The 21,569-nt window shown below is 36.0% G+C and overlaps 1 protein-coding gene across 1 annotated transcript in view; it reads right to left on the bottom strand.

The window, feature by feature from the left end:
* Positions 1-21,569, bottom strand: part of LOC135214159 (potassium/sodium hyperpolarization-activated cyclic nucleotide-gated channel 2-like) — a 471,901-nt gene that overhangs the window by 103,608 nt on the left and 346,724 nt on the right. The window contains exon 2 of the mRNA XM_064248234.1: positions 11,962-12,125. Within this exon, the coding sequence (XP_064104304.1) occupies positions 11,962-12,125 (164 nt within the window). The remainder of the gene's footprint in view (positions 1-11,961; positions 12,126-21,569) is intronic.

Raw genomic sequence — 21,569 nt, 5'->3', positions numbered from 1 at the left:
TATATATCTATATTTATCTCATATATCTTTCATTTTTACAGTGCTACATTCCTTGCTGTCTAGATACCAACGCCTTTTCAATTTTTTTCATCTTAATTTACAAATTCCATTTATTAACAGCTTCGACTTAAACTGTTTTTTCAGCCATGAATTTTTCTAACATCAAATTTTTTTTTCTTCTAATCATCTGTTTTCTTACTTAACTCCAACATTCAAGTAATTCGAGGTGATAATTATACCCTTTTCGCTAGTAAAGGTCTTATCCTCTTTGATGACTGAGATCTGCATTTTTGTAAATTCATTTGCATATTACCCAATGAAGGTTAAATGTTTCAACTTTCGAGATCTTAAAATTATGTGTATTCATGGCCTCATTATCCTCTGTCAGTGGCCTAGTCTCGTCTGTGTATAAACAAAAACGCACATGCATATATTTCATGTGCATACATGTGTAATATATCATATATATATATATATTATAGTATTATATATATATATATATATATATATAGACACAGACATACAGGATCTCAATTCATCCAAATAGGATGGCACCTAACGGAGATTTTATTCACAAAAGTTATAAGATTTCAAGGACTAACTGTCTCCATCGTCCAGTAGCTGTCAGAATCCTATTATTCTTTGTATAACAATACACTATACAACTGTGCATGTGATCAAGCTTAATATATATATATATATATATATATATATATATATATATATATATATATATAATATATATATATATATATATATATTACAGGGGCCCAAGAGGTTATCAATGCGAAGGTAATTGTTATACCTCGAAGACCTATGTATCAATTAAAAGCAAACGTTCCAGTATCCTTCAGACCTAATTATTCAAGTCGACGACACTGAGTGAATATGTAAATATACATTAAAGATATTTCTTAGATTATGGATTGATTTTTTGTTGATGTTTATGATGAAAGCTATCGTTATGTTGATTGCATAGATTTGCAAGGTACTGTAATATCAATTTAATAAGGTCTCCTAAACTTCTCAGATCCAAAAGCAGACAGTCTCTCTCTCTTTTTCTTTTTCTATGTACATACGTATATAATATATATGCACATATATCTGTGTGGAGAGAGAGAGAGAGAGAGAGAGAGAGAGAGAGAGAGAGAGAGAGAGAGAGAGAGAGAGGAGGTTCTGAGTTTCTCGAGTTTGATGCTAAAACAAGTTTCATGTTTTTATGTCACACGAAAGTGAAAACTAATTATAAAAGCCATCAAGTTTCGCTGAAAATCAAATAATATTTGTGCAAGATCAACAAATAATTAAGAAAACTATATGTTCTAAATATTACGTACGACGCTTTGTCAAAAAATTAAAACCTTTAAAATGTTAGTTTACTAAAGGACTGAAAATTGATTTTGAAATATTGAAAGCGACTGCAATTTTTCAAAATATGTTTTGATAATATTCCTACTTTCTGAAAATGATTGATAAAGCCTTGTCAATAATCGAAAGCTTTTAATATGTTTATAAAAGCTCTAAAAACGAATTCTGAAGTGTTGTAAAGGGTTGTAAAGGACTGCAATATTTCGAAACTTCTTCGATAATATTCTGATAATCTCTGCTGTAATATTATCGTTTACTCGGGGAGTAAGCCTACAAACAACTTTGTTGTTGCTGTTGTTGTTGTTCTTGCTGTTGTTGTTCTTGTAGGGGGGTAGGAAAGCCTAATGGAAAAGCCTAAAAAGGTCTGAAGAATGCGTTTCGCGTTGAGTTAAAGATACAGGAATTTAAGGATGGGATATCTATGATTTACTTATTAGAATGAAAATGTAAAGAATAAATAATGTGCATGTTAAAGAGCACAGGAAAATGGTTTCTAATAAAACAATACCGTATTTATTTTAATTTTCATTGGTGAAACAAGGCTCTATCCGACCGTAGATTTTAGCACGTTTTAAATCTTGCACGCGTTCCGAGTAAGCTGGAGGTCTGATCATGCCTTGTTTTTAAAAACACTGTCAGCAGCTGGGAACACAGAAGATATCAGTGATTAAAACCGTTTTGAAAATGTTGAAGAAATAAGCAAATAAAAAATTCAATTTTGATATTTAGATAGAAAAATTGAAAGATATCTACGATTAAAACTGTTTTGAAGATGTTGAAGAAACAATTATTAAAACTTTCAGAAAAAGACTTAATTATTTAGGAATGTATTTATACAGTCATGAAAAAACTTGATATTATTTGTATATAAAAATGATCTAGACATATATATATATATATATATATATATATATATATATATATATATATATATATATATATATATATATATAATTCACACACACACATATATATATATATATATATATATATATATATGTATATATATATATATATATATATATATATATCTAGAATATATATATATATATATATTATAAAAATAAATATCGAGCTACAAGTCCTTTAATATCTAATTCGCTCTACCTCGGAATTAATATATTATCATATATGCTTAACCGAAGGGGAATTTTTCTCGATAATAGATTTGCCTGGACCAGGGCGCGAACCTATGGATCCTTTCAAACCCAGGAACGTCAGTGAAGCGTTACCTACTACACCACCGCGAGACGTTCCTGGGTTTGAAAGGATCATAGGTTCGCGCCCTGGTCCAGGCAAATCTATTATCGAGAAAAAAAAAATTCCCCTTCGGTTAAGCATATGATAATATATTAATTCCGAGGTAGAGCGAATTAGATATTAAAGGACATTGTAGCTCGATATTTGTATATGAATCACGGAAATGTGATATGACTTATATATATATATATATATATATATATATATATATATATATATATATATGTATGTTCTAGATCATTTTTATATACAAATAATATCAAAGTTTTTTCATGACTGTATAAATATCCATTCCTAAATAATTAAGTCTTTTCTGAAAGTTTTAATAATTGTTTCTTCAACATCTTCAAAACAGTTTTAATCGTAGATATCTTTCAATTTTTCTATCTAAATATCAAAATTGAATTTTTTATTTGCTTATTTCTTCAACATTTTCAAAACGGTTTTAATCACTGATATCTTCTGTGTTCCCAGCTGCTGACAGTGTTTTTAAAAACAAGGCATGATCAGACCTCCAGCTTATATATATATATATATATATATATATATATATATATATATATATATATATATATATATATATTATGTATGTATTTGATCACATCATTCAAAATTCCTTTTGTGATATCAAGGAAACACAAGATGGCCTCTGATACCAGGCCCTCCCCCCCCCCTTCCCCCACCCCCCCCCCCCCCCATCCCCCACTCCCACCCCTGCCAACACATCCAAACACCCCCTTCCCCTTCTCCTTTCCTCCCCCACGCCAAATAAACACCCCCCCCCCCCACCTGCAGAATCCTCTGCAGGAGGTAGATTTCCTCAGAATCCTACCCAGGGTGGAAATTAGTCTTGTGTGATGCCGGAATATGATTATCGCTGGCAACCCCCCACTACCTCTTCCCCTCCCCCTCCCCCCCCCCTCCCCCCTTATCTGTGCTTGGAGACCACCCACCCCCTTCTAGCCCTCCCTCTCTCCCCCACTACCCCTTATCTCCGCCTGGAGTTGACTAGGTGCAATAAGAAGGATTGAGAGAGAGAGAGAGAGAGAGAGAGAGAGAGAGAGAGAGAGAGGGGATGATGATTCGTGGAAACAGCGAGATGGAAGAATGTAATTAAGAAAAAAACAAGACATGTAAAACAGGGAAACTTGGAAACGAATAATTGATGACGAGAAGAAAAAGGTTACGGGGAAATTGAAGGTTTGTGAGATGGAATATCTGCAGACGAAAGTTGAACTAACACGAAGATAGGTTACAGATGTGGTAATCTGTGGTAATGAGTAATCCATTCCTACCCAGTAATGCGCTTTTCCCCCAAAAGTTACATTCCTATCTCTCCCAACATGTTACTTTCCTATCTCTCCCAAAGATCCATTTCCTATATTTCCTATCTCTACAGAAAGTTCCATTCCTAACTCATCAAAATCCTCTCCATTAATGTGGTTCTTTATTGTTTCCCCCAAAAGTTACATTCCTATCTCTCCCAAAATGTTACTTTCCTATCTCTCTAGAAAGTTCCATTCCTAACTCATCAAAATCCTCTCCATAAATGTGGCTCTTTATTTTTTCCCCCCAAAACTTACATTCCCATCTCTCCCAAAATGTTACTTTCCTACCTCTCCCAAAGATCCATTTCCTATCTCTCCAGAAAGTTCCATCCCTACCTCTTCAAAATCTCCGTTTCCTATCTCTCCTAAAAGTTCCATTCCTAACTCCCTCAAGTCTTCCATTCCTACGTCTTGCCAAGACTTTCGTTCCTATCTCTCCCAAAAGTTCCATTCTTACCTCTCCCAAACGTTCCATACCATATCTCTCAAAACCTATGATAAAAATGTTGCTAGTAACGAGGCCCAATTTAGGTCTGATTTCCCTGAAATCGCAAAAGAAACAGACAAATAATAACATACACTCAAGAGAATTAAATTCCTTGGAAGGACGGAGGACAGACAAGGTTCTATTGATTTTAGCTAAGAACGATGGAGGAGGCTTAAACTGAGGTCACACCATGCGCAGGATGGCTCGATGCAACCAATAAATTGGGCCATAGAATATGGAGGTGGTATTAAAATTTTATACTTTGAATGTTAATTACTGTCTTAAAAAGAAACTAATTATAGTTTTTCGTTTTCTTAAAAAAAATATTGCTGTTCTATGTTAACACGTATTTGGAATATCCTAGCCCCTAAATCTGCGATGTGAGATTATTCAGTATTTAAATAATAAGATGAAACGGCCGCCATATTAAATATTATTATTAAACCATGTTAAATTTTTAAAGACAGTAGATGAAATAATAACGGTGCAGGAAAATACATTTGATTGAGCGATCCAAAGTTCCATTTGGTTGTGGAGTTGGGAATCTGTGAGGACTTTGAAATATGTTAATCCTGGACCGTAATACTTTCTCACCTCTAATACTTTCTCGTCCCTAATACTCTCTCGTCCATAATACTTTCTCACCTCTACTACTTTCTCGTCCGTAATACTTTCCCGTCCCTAATACTTTCTCGTAACAAAAGATTAAAATGACGGTAAAGACTGGAAGTTATTTTCGTCCTTGACGAAGTACAGACACGTTTCGAGAATTAACGAAGTGTTTGCACTGCATATACAAAGAGATTAAAAGAGGCTGCGAGGTGATGGTCGCTTAATCTCTCGCTTGACTCCGATTTCGTGAGTTCGGCCTTAAAATACGAAAGTCCTGGAGGGGGGGGGGGGGGGGGGGGGGGGGGGGGGGGGGGGGGGGGGGGGGGGGGGGGGGGGGGGGGGGGGGAGGGGGGTTATTTGAATCTGACTTGTCTATGGCTAGGGATTTGGGCTTGAAGGTTAGATGATAATAATAATAATAATAATAATAATAACTAATAATAATAATAATAATAATAATAATAATAATAATAATAATAAAAAGTTGGTGAATCTTGAATCTAATTTGCTATGGCTCGGATTTGGCTTGAAGGTTAAATAAATGAATAATAATAATAATAATAATAATAATAATAATAATAATAATAATAAAATAATAATAATAAAATAATAATATGTTTTATCAAATAAAATAATAATAATAATAATAATAATAATAATAATAATAATAATAATAATAATATAATAATAATAATAAATATAATAATAATAATATATATAAAGTGAAGAAAAGAATGATGGACTCCTAAGGAGGCAGGATGCAAACCCGGAACCCCATACTATAAATACCACCCAGTAGAATGGAGGACTGTGATAGAGCAAAAAAAAAAAAAAAAAAAATAATAATAATAATCAAGTCAATGGCCTCTGTAGTCTTTATTCCAATTTAATATGGTTCACTTCTGAATATTATAACAATAAATAATAATAATAATAATAATAATAATAATAATAATAATAATAATAATAATAATAATAATAATAATAATGGATGTACTGAGGTAAGGTATACTCCCAGGTGTCCCCGGCGTCAAAGAACTTTTAATTTCTATTTCCTTTAACAAAGTTAAATGAGTCATGATTCTCAGGCTGAGCATCAATTACGAATATCCAGAGCCTACTTGATAAAAGTGTAAATCTAAAACATTAGTTATTATTATTTATTATTATTATTATATTATTATTATTATATTATTATTATTATTATTTAACCTTCAAGCCAAAATTCCTAGCCATAGACAAACCAGATTCAAAATTCACCAACTTATTATTATTATTATTATTATTATTATTATTATTATTATTATTATTCGGAAGGAGACCCTCTCGTAGACATGTTTTGTTAAAAATAACTGCTGCTTCAGCACTATTAATCTTATAAAGAGTCTTCTCTATCTTTCTGATGACGGCTTTCTCGTTGTGCTTAGACTGGCGAGCAACGCACCAAAGGGCATGGTAAAAATTCGGTTGAGTCATTTGATTTATTATTGCTTATACAATTCTCTCTCCTCTCTCTCTCTCTCTCTCTCTCTCTAACGCGACGTTTCCTCCTGATCGACAGGACATTATCAAGCGATAACTGCTGAGGGACTGAATTCCAGTGTTGTTGTTGTTTTTGATTTAGCTGACCTTGTGTCAGCACGGGCTCTTGCTCACAGAGCAGCCCGTAAAAAATTCCAGTGGCGAGTCCTTCTCCTTTTATCGTGGTGTTGCGAGCTCTCCAGTACGGTCAGAGCACTTCTCCGGTAGGTCGAGTTTTTATTGGTTCCCGGGAAGGTGACTCATACGGCGGGCGTTGACTAGTCTTGCAGACCTTCTCAGGTAGGGGGTATCACCGGGAGCCTCTTGATTGGCTTCTACCTGCGTGACGTCACCCCTGGTATATTCTCATGTCCGGTGTTCGTTCCATGCGCGCTGGTACTTTCGTTAGGGGAGAGGGGTGTGGTCCTCCTCACACACGTCGGTATCAGGAACGCTTCTTGGGTGGTATTGAGGGGAGGAGGCTTTCTTCGAGGATGAGCAGCGCTTCTAGGAGACGCAGACGTCGTGGGTCAGGTGCTCTCCCGATGATCTTAGTATGATTCCTGACGATGTCGTCTCTCGTGATGTTTCTGCGGTGTACTGCAAGGGCGTTGCTGCCTAATGGCGCCCTCCTGGGCGTGGCAGGAAATCCTTTTTGACAGGCGCATCGTCGTCATGCCGATGTAATCCCAGGGCATCCTTGGGCGGGGCATACGTATCGGTAGACGACGTTGGACTGCTTCAGGGGGTCTCCTGCCGGTGGGGAGGGGTTGTTCTTCATCAGGAGGTCTTTCGTACGCCGATTCTTGTAGTAAATAATGAGGGACACTCTCTTTCCTTCCTCCATGGGGCGGACGTGTTCCTCTATTATTTTCTTCATGGCTGCTTCTTCTTCCTTGTATTGGTGGTGCATGAAGGCTTTATAGAAAAGTTTGATATCCTCCGGGCGGCGGAATGTTCCTTCTCTCTTCCTCCGTCATGTACCACTTGTCAAGGGCGGCTCGAGTTTCTCGGTTTACGAGTTTGTTCGAGTACCCATTGTTAATTAGCATCTGGGATGCTCGGTCGAGTTCGAGGTGTGTGTCTGCCACGTCGAACAGTGCGAGATGGGACCCTCCTGACGAAGGCCCTGACGGTGGTGGTCTTGAACCGCGCAGGACACTCGCTATCACCATTCAGACAAAGTCCGAGGTTCGTAGCTTTGGTGTAAACGGTCGTCGCCAACTTCTGATTCGTCTTCGTGACAAGGACGTCGAGGAAGGGGAGCCGATCGTTGCTGCTGTACTCGACAGTGAAGTTGAGTGCGCTGTTCTGCAGGAACTGCTGCCGAAGGGCTTCTACCTCATCCTCGCAGTCGGCTTGCACGAAGATGTTCATCGATGTAGCGTGCGTATGTGCGGGGACATCTGTGTTGCGAGAAGACCCTTTCTTCCACTTCTCCCATGTAGAAGTTAGCGAAGAGGACTCCTAAGGGGGACCCCATCGCTACGCCGTCCTTCTGGCGGGTACATCGTGAGCAAGAGCCCGTGCTGACACAAGGTCAGCTAAATCAAAAACAACACTGGAATTCAGTCCCTCAGCAGTTATCGCTTGATAATGTCCTGTCGATCAGGAGGAAACGTCGCGTTAGAGAGAGAGAGAGAGAGAGAGAGAGAGAGAGAGAGAGAGAGAATTGTATAAGCAATAATAAATCAAATGACTCAACCGAATTTTACCATGCCCTTTGGTGCGTTGCTCGCCAGTCTAAGCAACAACGAGAAAGCCGTCATCAGAAAGATAGAGAAGACTCTTTATAAGATTAAGTAGTCTGAAGCAGCAGTTATTATTATTATTATTATTATTATTATTATTAGTTATTATTCAGAGGATGACCCCTACATATGGAACAATCTCAGGGGGGAATTCATACTTGAAATTCAAACTTCCAAAGTATATTATGGTGTTCATTAGAAAGAAGTGCAAGAAGGCAAAGGGAAAAAAAGGAAGAAGAGATGACTCATTAAAAGAGAATTGATGAAGTAACGGGTAAATGATGGGATAAAAACTTAAGGAAATTAATAAAATACTAGAAACGTATTGAGGTAATAAAACATTGCATATTCGCTTAAACTTCTGAAGAAGTAGTTCCAGTTGCAAGACTTCCTCAGTTGGTGTGAGGAATGAAGGACCTCTGCAATACCGGATTAGGAATAGGAATTGCGCTGGTTGGGGAATAGGAATCAGGAATTGCTTGTAGGTGTGTTAAAAGATAAGTTAATGAGAGGAGTTGATATACCCGGTTGAAGATCATGCCTGCCTGGAATACCGGATAAGGAATGAACAGGAATTGCGTTGGTGGGGAAATGGGAATCAGGAATTGCTTGTAGATGTGATGAAAAATAAGTTAATGAGAGGGAATTGCTTTACCCGAGAGTAGAGAAATAAACAGGAATTATGTTCGTGGTGAGAATTACGACCAGGAATATCTGGTAGGTCTGTTAATAAATAGGCATCTAATGAGGAACTGTCATACCTGGGATTAAATGACAAACTTTTACCGAAGTGTAAAATCACTTTGGAATATTTTAAATCAAGTCGGTACTCTTTTATGCTTTATAATGGAAATCCTTGACCACTTTACAAGCGCTTTGTAATCCCCACTCCATCGCCAAACAGGTTTAAAAAAAAGCCTGAATAAATCCATTGGTCTAATTCAGGGAAAATCTCTGACCGGACGCAACAGCAGCATTGCGTAAAAATACCCTGTTTTTCGAAGCGCTCTTATTTTTCAGCAAATCTTCAGAGCGTTTACTTGCGGAGGCCGAAATGCAATACACATAACTTTTCAATTCCTGTCTGAGTGGGAATAGGTCTATTCCGATTCCCGTCTGAGTGGGAATAGGTCTATTCCGATTCCCGTCTGAGTGGGAATAGATCGATTCCGATTCCCGTCTGAGTGGGAATAGGTCTATTCCGATTCCCGTCTGAGTGGGAATAGGTCTATTCAGATGCTTGTCTGCGTGGGAATAGGTCTATTCCAAATCCCGTCTGAGTGGGTATAGGTCTATTCCAATTCCCGTCTGAGTGGGAATAGGTCTATTCCGATTCCCGTCGGAGTGGGAATAGGTCTATTCCGATTCCCGTCTGAGTAGGAATAGGGCTAGTTATATGTGTTCCTTCTTGGCTTTTGCCTTTATTTATATGTGCATATACATTTATATACAAATAAATATACATATTTACACGCACACACACACACACACACACACCATAGTATATATATATATAGTATATATATATATATATATATACATATAATACACACGCAAATATCCACCCAAATGTATCAAATACTCGGGTGAAAATACCGGAATTCACACTTCGCCGAAATCATTTATTCCTTTCGAGTCGTGTCATATAATTCGTCGGCGTCACAGTTCCGCGCGCTGTTAAAATACATTTTCCGGAACTCGGCCGACCTGGGCCAAGTCCGGGCGACCCACGATGATGATAATGATAGCGAGAAAGGAAATGATTATACCCGAGCTCAAAATGACGGGTTATCATTCTGATAATGGCGATGATGATAGTGGGAAAGGAATGATTATACCTGAGCTAAATGACGGTTTATCATTCGAGTGTAAATTTTGTGTTTACGTTGAATTATTATTCTGATGATAGTGATATTGTTAGCACAAAATTTGTGTTTCTGCTAGTGAAAGAATTATTGTTATAATTATCACAATTCAGTTCTTGTCATTTTTACCATTTAATGATCATTGTCATAATATAATGATTGTAATTCTTATAATTTGAGTGTTGTAATTGTAATAATTATAATTAAAACGTTATAACTGCTGGTGTCGACCTCTGCTTCTGCCTCTTGTTTGATGTCTAGCTTAGAGACCATGTGAAAATTATTATTATTATTATTATCATTATTATTATTATTATTATTATTATTATTATCATTATTATTATTATCATTGACTTGAATTATAATTATTATCATGATTATCATTCAAAAGATGAAACCTACTCATAAGGAACAAGCCCACCAAAGGGTCCACTGACTTGAAATTCAAGATTCCAATTAATATTATGGTGTCCATTTGAAAGAATATATCAGAATGTGATGGGAAATATAGAAAGAGGAGATTAATAAAAAAAAATAGACAATTTAACAAATGAATAAACACAAATAAATGTGTAAGGCAATTATTCGCCAGGTAATAAATTGAGATATTTACCTGTGAGAGAGGAATCCAGTCCATATTTCAACTGATCCTCTTTATCATCATAGGGATTTGTTTTGATCGGAATATCTTGCTTTTTGACGTAATATCTAGTAATCCAGGGATTAGGGATTTAAATTGGGTGGGATTTATTTACGAGCTTCACCTATGCCAGGTTCGTCTTGGGACATAGTTATACACACATATATGGATAAATCTTCCTGATTTAGGGTGTATGTTTAAATTGCAAGTAGGTACACACACACACACACACACACACATATATATATATATATATATATATATATATATATATATATATATATATATATATATATATATATATATATGTGTGTGTGTGTGTGTGTGTGTGTGTGTGTGTGTGTGTGTGTGTGTGTGGTCACAAGATGATTATCATAACTGCAATCATATATATCTCTCCCCAAAGCCCGCAAGAGATTATGGCTGAACGGGAACACCACTGAATATTTAATCCTTGTAAACATGCAAGCATTACTTAGATCAACAAACAACCACAAATAACCGCAATGATAAAAGTCAAGATTAAAGATGGCGAAAGAATATGTGAAAAATAGAGAGAAAAGTATTATTTAAAAAAGTATATAGTTGATAAAGTAATAATCTTACCAATTTTTGTTGCGGCTATGTGGCTTTCAATCTGAAAGGGGCTAGAGACTTTCATTCTGAAATCTAAAAGGAGACTAAGTGAATTTCATTTTAAACAGGGGGCTAAGTGACCTTCATTCTGAAAAGGGGGCTAAATGACCCTCATTCTTAAAGGGGGATATTTGACTTTCATTCTGAAATGGGCTAATTGACTTTCATTCTGGAATGGGGTTAATCAAATTCCATTCTAAAAAGGGGTGCTAAATGACCTTCATTCTGAAATGAGGCGACTTGAATTTCATTCTAAAAAAAGGAGGGCTACTTAAATTTTATTCTGAAAGAAGGCTAAATGACTTTCTTCCTGAAAAGGAACTCAGGAACTCACCCATAAGCAACTCACCCATCCTGAAAGATACCTCCGGAACTCACCCATCCTCAAAGGCACATCACCAATAACTCACCCATCCTAAAAGGAACCAAAGCAACTCACCCATTCTGAGAAGAGCTCTGAATGCCTTCCATCTTAATAAAAAGGTGTACTCACCCGTTCTGAAGTTGACGACAATATCTATGAGAAATATGGTATCTGAGAGGCAGTTGAAGGCGATCCAGCGAGTGGAGAGGTCATCGTTGAAGAAGGAAATGGCTACAGGCAGGATGATGAGATTGGCCACCAACAGGAACAGCATACACAGGTCCCAGTAGAATCTGCGAAGGAGGGAAGAAAAAAGACAATGAATTAGTGATTTATTTTTATTTTTGTTAGAGTGGGTAGTAGAATCTGCGAAGGAGGGAAGAAGACAATAAATTAGTAATTTAATTTTTATTTTTGTCAGAGTGGGTAGTAGACTCTGCAAAGGGGGCAAGAGGAGGAAAATGAATTAGAAATTTAATTTCTTTCTGTTAGAGCGGGTAGTAGACTCTGCAAAGGAGAGAAGAAGGAAATAAGTAACTGACATTCTGTTCGAGTTGCGGCAGGCAACCGTAGTAGACTGCCATTGTTTGAACCGTAATATCATCGTAATTTCTCACCATCGAAGAAAAGTAAGAGCATATTTGGAATCCTCGTGAAAAGCTCTATCAGAATAAGGCTCTCTTTTTTTCTCTACGAATAATAATTAAGAAGTTAAAATGTCCGGATATCCAGAAGGATATTTGGATCAAAACAGTATCCGGCTAAAAGCCACCCCCTATAAAATCTACATATATGGTACGACTTTGGTTCAATTCGGTCCAGTAGTTTCGCGGTCTATAGTGAATATACATACATACATAGTTTGACTGTCAGCCCGGCCGGATATCCGGATCAAAGCGGTATCCAGCTAAAAACCACTCCCTATAAAGTCTACATACACGGTCCCTGTAGTTTCGCCGTCTATAGTGAACATACATACATACATAGTTCTACCATCAGCTTTATATATATAATTATATATATATATATATATATATATATATATATGAGAGAGAGAGCGAGAGAGAGAGAGAGAGAGAGAGAGAAGAAAATTATCCGTTCTTTGCTCTTTCGGTAACAACTCAAAATTGACATGAACCTGCACGCACTCAGAAGCCACACACACACACACACACAAACACAGAGAGAGAGAGAGAGAGAGAGAGAGAGAGAGAGAGAGAGAGAGAGAGAGTCCAGCTTTCTCTCTCTCTTCTTTATCACAGCATTGTGTCGAAAAGTCAAAGGTGAAGAAGCCTTATTTAAAGGCGCAAAGATATATACATATCCTCAGGTTGTCGTTTCAGAGTAAAATGGATGGAGGAATGTTTTTCTTCCACAATATATTTGGAATTTTTTTTTTCTGAGGGTATATGCCCAAGAAAGAGGATAATTTTTTAAATGCAAAATATATTTCTTAAACGCAAATATATTTTTTTTGCTAGTGGTATATACTTAAATAGGGGGAATGTCTTTTTCCTGCTCTTGGAATAATATTTTCTTCATCCAAATATTTTTCTTTCAATGTATTTGAGATTAAAGAAAAATGTTATTCTCTGTAAGAATCTTTTTTTTTTTTTTTTTTTTTTTTTTTTTTTTTTTTGTTTTTTTTTTTTTTTTTTTTTTTTGCTAATGATATCTACTTTAACCGAAGGAATGTTTTTCTATTCCAATATTTTTCTTTCAGTTTATTTGAGAGTAAAAATGAGAAAAAAGGAGAATGGAATGAAAGAGAATGAGAGAGAATGAGAGAAAATGAATGAATTACTGACTAGGTGAATAACAGGACGAATGAAAGAGAATGAGTTAGTTAAGAAAGAATGAATAAGATAATGAGTGAGAATGACTGAATGATTGATAAAGTGAATGAAAGGATGAATGAGGCAGAATCAGGGAGAATGAATGAATGGATTAGGTGAGTGAAAGAATGCATGAGGAGTTAGTGAAAGAAAGGATGAATGAGAGAGAATGAATGGATGAATGAAGGCGAATGAATAAATAAGTAAGTGAAAAAGAGGATGAATGTGAGACAATGAATGAGAACGAATGATTAGGCGAACAAAAGACTGAACATGACACTGAAAGAATGAATAATTTCAAAGAAAGAAATAAAGATGAATGAAAGTAACATGAATAAATGAATGACAGAAAGAAAGTGTGAAACAACGAACAGGCTATTAATGAATAATTTAATAAACTTAGAAGGCAAAGGGGAAAGGCATAAAAAGTCGTCTAAATGAAATATTCCTTTCATAACAAATGAAGTTCTCTTCAGATCCAATATAACACATGAGGATATTTGTATGAAATATGAATAAAAGCTGAAATATAACTCACAAGAAAGTTTAATTAAAAGGTTAATTAAAGACTATATAGAATATGGAAATCAATTATGAATTGATTTTTGAATTTGGGTTATTCATTTTGTTGTAGGTATTTCTTCCCTACTTTCTAAGTCTTGAGGAATGAACCCTTCTTTGTTTTTTTTATGTTCATTGACTATATGTGCCATAATTCAAAACTTTCTGAATATTCTCTAACTTCTACATTTTTTGGGGGGGGAATTTCTATCTCAATATTTGTCTTAAGCAATGATTCATTTACTATTTCTAGATTTCTAGTAAAAAATCTTTCTAGTTTTACTGGCTACTCCCATAATATCTAACTTTCTAGTAGGTGAATCCTCTCTTATTCCTTCTCTGTTCATAGTAAAATAAATGAAAAAAAAGCGTGTTCAGACCTCCAGCTTACTCGGCCTGCGAGCCAAAATCTACGGTCAAATAGAGCGTTGTTTCACCAACGACATTTAAAATAAATACGCTATATTTTATTAGAAAAAATTGTTCTGTACTGTTTAATATGCACATTGTTTAATTTTTACACTTTCATTCTAATAAATAAGCCATAAATATCCCATCCTAATTTCCTGTATTTTCAACTCGACGCGAAACACCTTTTCAGACGTTTTTAGGCTTTCCTACCCCCCCCCCCCCCCCCCCAGAACGACAACAGCAAGAACACCAATAAGAAAGAAGTAGTTTGGAGGCTTACTCCCCGACTCCGAGTATATAGAAAAATGATAATCAGCAGTAACGGTTTATGGAGTGTGGACAGTGTAACTGTATACCATAAAAAAGATCTCTTTAATAATTCAACCAAAAAAAAGCTACTCTTGAATATTACAAAGTCCTTTTTAGGCTTTCCTACCCTCTTAACAAGAACAACAACAGCAAAAACAACGACGATAGTAATAACAACGTAGTTGTTTGTGGGCTTACTCCCCGATTAAGTAAAAAAAAAGTTGATAATCAATATTAATGGTTTATGGAGTCCGAACAATGCACTGTACCATCGAAGAGGTCTCGTTAATAATTTAACAAAAAAAAAAAGCTACTCTTGAATATTACAAAACCTGGCAAACGTCTGAATTATGAATGGCCACTTTGAAATTGCTCGTTTTTTTTATAACAAATGTCAAATTAATACGACATGACTTATTCATTTGCGTTTGTAAAACACCTGTTCTTTTGTTAAAATTCTGTTTCTGTTTGGCAATGTATCTGAAAGTTCAAATTCTACAATAAGCTTTTCCTACTTTGGTTTGTTTCAGTAATGCAGATTCTCATTCTTTGCAGAGATCTTAAAAGTTGTGATAAATCTTAAATGTTTGTTTGTTCTCTCGTGATCTGACCTGCTTATGGGGTCTCATTGTGACCCAGTAATACTCGCATCAGACTCCTGACCCCTATTGTAAGTCTAACTTTAACTTACTTTTCCTCTTAATTTAAGAATTGCTTCGTTCTCTAAGAAAAATATATCACGCTGTTTGCATCCTGGACAGGAAATGCTTCTACTTTTCCCTGAGTCAGGGGTTACTATGCTTTCCCCTTGAATCTGGAGGTTTCATCGCTTTCCCCTTGAATCTGTGGTTGCACCGCTTTCCATGAACCATGGGACCACTTTCTCCTGAGGCAGGGGCTTCTATGCTTTCCCATTAAGCCATTGGAAAGCTCGCTTTCCTTGTAATGCAGGACGAACTCCACTTTCTCTTTCTGAATTAAAGGTCACTCCACTTTCCTCTTGAGCCGGTTATGTGCACACTTTCCCCTAAATCAGGGACTACTTTCCCTTTCCCTAAATCAAGATCCATCTCACTTTCACCCTGAATCAGAGGGTTTTTTTTTCAGCTTTCTCTTTGACTCCTGGATTACTCTGCTTCCAATGAACCATGGGGCAGTCAGCTTTCTCTTGAAAGTATTGCAACTTTCTTTCAGAAGTATCGGCTCTTTCGATTTACTCTGGAACAAGAGACAGAATCAAGTCTCTTCTCAACATTGTGGGCCACTTAATATCTTAATCAGGGGCTACCACGCGTTTCCCTGATATCAGGGACCACTCCACCTTCCCTGGAAACAGGGAGAATCTGTTGTCTCATCATCAAACTATGGAGCACTCTGCTTTGTTTTGAAACTTGGGGCACTCCAATTTTTCCTTGACCCACGAGCCAATCTTCTTTACCCTAAAACAATGGGTCACATTCCTTCCATTACGATCAGAGACCACACCAATCTTGCTATGAACACCTCAGCTTTAATTTCCCTTAGACCAGAAGGGCACAGTCACCTTTATCTTTTCATGGGCCACTTCAAGTTCTAAAATTTGGGGGCTCTTGCTGTGAACACCTCAGTTTGCTCTGCAATGCCCTCAGATCAAGGGCACAGTCACTGTCAGGGATCACTTCACTTTCCCCTGGAATCTAGGGAATCGCTCAAAATTCCCCTGAATTAGGGGCATTCACCTTCAGCAGCGGACCAACCCACATACATCAGAATATACGTGAATATACACTCGTATATTTTAAAGTTAAAAGGCGAACAGGAACGTGAAATCTCGATTACGGGAAACGCAAATTGCTTTCTGCCGATGGAACAAATGTAAACACGGACGGGATAATGGATTAATTTATTATTTATCAAAATAGGACGGCCTGTTTCCCGTTTCAATCTGCTTGTTGTTTACCTATGTTCGTTTCACATTTTATTCTCATAATCATCTTATGATATTGAAAGTGTTCCTTTGGTGATATATTATTTTTTCATAAACATTGATCATTTTCGTTAGAATGACCTAAATTAAATTTTTAACAGGATATATATATATATATATATATATATATATATATATATATATATATATATATATACACACATTAATGGAGAGAGAGAGAGAGAGAGAGAGAGAGAGAGAGAGAGAGAGAGAGAGAGAGACTGACCCTTAAACCAAAATCGCCAGACTACATCTACATCTGTTGTGAAAAGGTATACTAATAAAAAAGAAAAACAAAATAACTCGATAATGCTGAAGAAAAAAATGTAAAATAAAGAGGTTTGAAAAACGCCCCAACCCACGAAGGGGGAAAAAGAGATAAACGAGGAATAAATATGAAATATGATAATTAAGAAGGGCAAAAACACGGCGCCATAAACGTAACAACCCCAATACTTTGAAAAGAAGAAGTTATTTTTACGCTGACCGAAGGCGCTTCTGGAAAGAGGAGAGTGAACGACAGAAGAAGATAGCTATCATTTTCTTTTTTTCTTCGTTTATTTTTTCTGTTTTATTATACATTTCTGTTTTTATCTCACCTATCGCTCACTGGTCTTCTTTTGTGAATCAGTAAACAGCCTCAAAATATTAAGAAAGTACTTAAAGAAATCCGCCGAAAAATATCTTTCATATTCATCAAATTCATAAATTTTTCAACACCAGCTTGCAGAGTTCAAAATAAGGAAAGATGGTTTGTTAAAAATTTTCCCTTTTTCCCTTTTTGTGTAAAGTTTTTGCAAATACATACATACGTTAACACAACACAGCACAACACCAGATGAGAAGAGGCGAGAGACGTGGGAAGATGAGAGAGAAGAGAGAGAGAGAAAGAGAGGTTTCCATCCAGTTGATGGACAAAAATCATATTAGTTTCCCTTATAATTTTTTGGGATCCAATGTCGAACATGAGACGCCAGGCTCCCTCCGGAATCTCCAATAATTATGATTTACTTGAGAATAAAAAAAAAGAACACAGCTAGACTAATTTTTTATAGAGAATCCTTGAAGACACTAGATACATGAATCTCTTATATTTTTTTTATAGAGAATCATTGAAGACACTAGATCCATTCAGCTATTATTTTTTTATAGAGAATCCTTGAAGACAGTGGATACATGAATCTCTTATTTTCTTATAGAGAAATTTCCCTTGAAGACTTGACTGATCTCTTATTCAGCTCTATACAGATTTCTTATAGAGAATCCTTGAAGACACTGGATACATTAATCTCATTTTTTCTCTGATTTTTTATAAAGAATCCTTGCAGACACTGGATCCATTCAGCTCTTATTTTTTATAGAGAATCCTTGAAGACACTGGATACATTAATCTCTTATTTTTTTTATAGAGAATCCTTGAAGACACTGGATCCATTCAGCTCTTATTTTTACAGGAAATCCTTGAAGACACTGGATCCATTCGGGTCTACTCTTTAAAGAGAATCCTTGAAGTCACTGGATTTATTCGGCTCTTAATTTCAAAGAGAATCCTTGAAGACACTGGATCCATTCTGCTCTCATCTTTAAAGAGAATCCTTGAAGTCACTGGATCTATTCGGCTCTTGATTTCAAAGAGAATCCTTGAAGACACTGGATCCATTCCGCAGCTGCTCTATCACCTTCTAGCAACAGAGGCTGGTGATGAAGCCAACTACAAGTCCCCGGAGACAAAGAGAACAAAAACTACCTCAGGACGGATTGTTGAGTGAATCCAATTCCCTTGAGGCACAGGAGTTGGGTCAATATCAAAGACAACCCTTCAGGGATACCTGAAGGAGACTTTGGTTCTTGTCTGGCAAAAGGGAACTTATTATCTGAAGCCTCACAGAGGAGCCCTGAGGACACAGTTGTACAGTGGAGTTTGCTTGGGAATCCAGGGACCTAGGTTTGACGTAAGGAAGGGCCTCTTTCAGAGCTTCTCGCATGCAGCTATAGTAGATTCACATCAAGCGTTCATCTGACGTCTAGGCCAGTCCCTTACCACGCTCCTGATTGGTTGATGATAAGCCAATCACAGGGTTGGAAACCTTCAGTCTCTCTCGAGAGTTCATATAGGCAGGATGTATGTTACACGTCTCCTGAGGGATACTTTTGAAAGACGTATCCCTCAGGAGAGGTGGAACATAGATCCTACCCATGTGAACTCTAGAGAGAGACTGAGAATTCCCAGCCCTGTGATTGGCTTATCAAGAGCCAATCAGGAGCGTCCTAAGGGACTGGCCTAGACATCAAATGTATTATTAGACACAAAATTCTCTCTCTCTCTCTCTCTCTCTCTCTCTCTCTCTTCACTATTACTTACGTTCATAATTTTATTTGACGAATCACTATCTGCAAGTATGGGCGGTCACATAAGCAGACACACACACACACACACACATATACATATATATATATATATATATATAATATATATATATATATATATATATATATATATCGCAGCAATTTCACACTACTCAAAATAAGCCGTAATTTACTGCTTGCCATTCACCTGGTCACACCTATCGCTGGAAAACCGACATGCGGACTACTGAGCCTACGGCTAATGTACCCGATAAAAAATAAAAGTCTATTAAGAAAACACCTAGCGAATACTTTCTTCATTGACAGCGATTCACCTGACACGGAAGTAGAGATCTGACATCGATATCTACTCGTGAATAAACTAAGAATTGCATCGATCCGTTGAATTTGTGACTGACGTGCAAGACAGTCGTAGTACGCACGGGTCACGACCTTGGTACGACTATTTGCATATGGAACCAAGCCGTAGAAGGGTGTACGAAAAAAGATTGTTATGTGTATGTATGTATAATGTGTGTATGTAACCATATTTATTTATTGAATATATATTTTTTAAAAATAATTTGACCTCTTCATTCCACATTTACCATAATTTTCTGTCACTTCTTTCAAATGAACACCTTAATATTCTTTGGCAGCTTGAATTTCAAGTCAGTGGCCTCATTGGTGGGGCTTGTTCCGTACGAATGGGGTTCATCTTCTGGATAATATGTACATACATACATACTTATATATATATATATATATAATATATATATATATATATGTATGTATATATATATATATATATATATATATATATATATATATATATATATATATATATATATATATATATATATGCTTAAAAAATCACAGTGGATGTATGTGACTTCATTAAATAAGCGAATACCACAGAAAATGATAGGCAGAAATCCAAGCGATTTCGCTTTACTAAGACATTGTCAAGGAACGCTTATATATATTATATATATATATATATATATATATATATATATATATATATATATACATATACTTTATGTGTACATAATTTTTTTTCTAATCATCTACTTAACGAATGATCTGACCATCACCTGAAACCATAAAAATACATCAACACTAAAAAACAATTTATTCATACATTCATTACCCTCAACCAACGTCACTGAGTTTATTATATAAAGTTACCCAAAGCACGAGTCTTCGAACACAGACTATAAGAACTAGCCAGCCGCCTTACCTGAACAGCTTTTCAGATAAAAAAAAATAAATAAATAAAATTAAAAATTTTAAACTTATTTCGAAACTTACGAACTGAGGGATACGATAACTTGTCACCCAAACTTCAAGTTGGGGACGTAACACTATGCATAAACTTTGAGGGAATTTACCGCGTCTCAGAATAAATAAAAAAAAAAAACTGCATGGAATATTATGACAATATGGAGGCTAAAATAAAACGATATTTTCCCGAACGCTCCTGTGTTTTCTTCGGAATAAAAAAATAAAAACAAGATAAAAAAAAAGTAACTGCAAATACAAGAGAGTTGTGGATAGAGAGGCAAATAACCTGGTTTAGAAGTTTTTATTATTATTATTATTATTATTATTATTATTATTATTATTATATTATTATGTAGATGAATCCCTTTTATATGGAACAAGCTCACAGGGACCAATGACTTGAAATTATTATTATTGTTATTATTATTATTATTATTATTATCATTATTATTATTATTATTATTATTATTATTATTATTATTATTATTATTATGTTTTTTTTTTTTTTTTTTTTTTTTTTTTTTTTTTTTTTTTTTTTTTGCTCTATCACAGTCCTCCAATTCGACTGGGTGGTATTTATAGTGTGGGGTTCCGGGTTGCATCCTGCCTCCTTAGGGATCATCACTTTTCTTACTATGTGTGCCGTTTCTAGGATCACACTCTTCTGCATGAGACCTGGAGCTACTTCAGCCTCTAGTTTTTTCTAGATTCCCTTTCAGGGATCTTGGATCGTGCCTAGTGCTCCTATGGATTATGGGTACGATTTCACTGGCATATCCCATATCCTTCTTATTTCTATTTTCAGATCTTGATACTTATCCATTTTTTCCTCTCTTTCTCTTCAACTCTGGTGTCCCATGGTATTGCGACATCAATGAGTGATACTTTGCTTCTTGACTTTGTCAATCAACGTCACGTCTGGTCTATTTGCACGTATCACCCTATCCGTTCTGATACATAGTCCCAGAGGATCTTTGCCTGATCGTTTCTATCACTCCCTCAGGTTGGTGCTCGTACCACTT

This window comes from Macrobrachium nipponense, chromosome 19, assembly GCF_015104395.2.
Source record: "Macrobrachium nipponense isolate FS-2020 chromosome 19, ASM1510439v2, whole genome shotgun sequence".
In the NCBI taxonomy this organism is placed as follows: Eukaryota; Metazoa; Arthropoda; class Malacostraca; order Decapoda; family Palaemonidae; genus Macrobrachium; species Macrobrachium nipponense.
The sequence above is the reverse complement of the archived record's forward strand: the minus strand, read 5'-3'. Positions and strand labels throughout refer to the sequence as shown.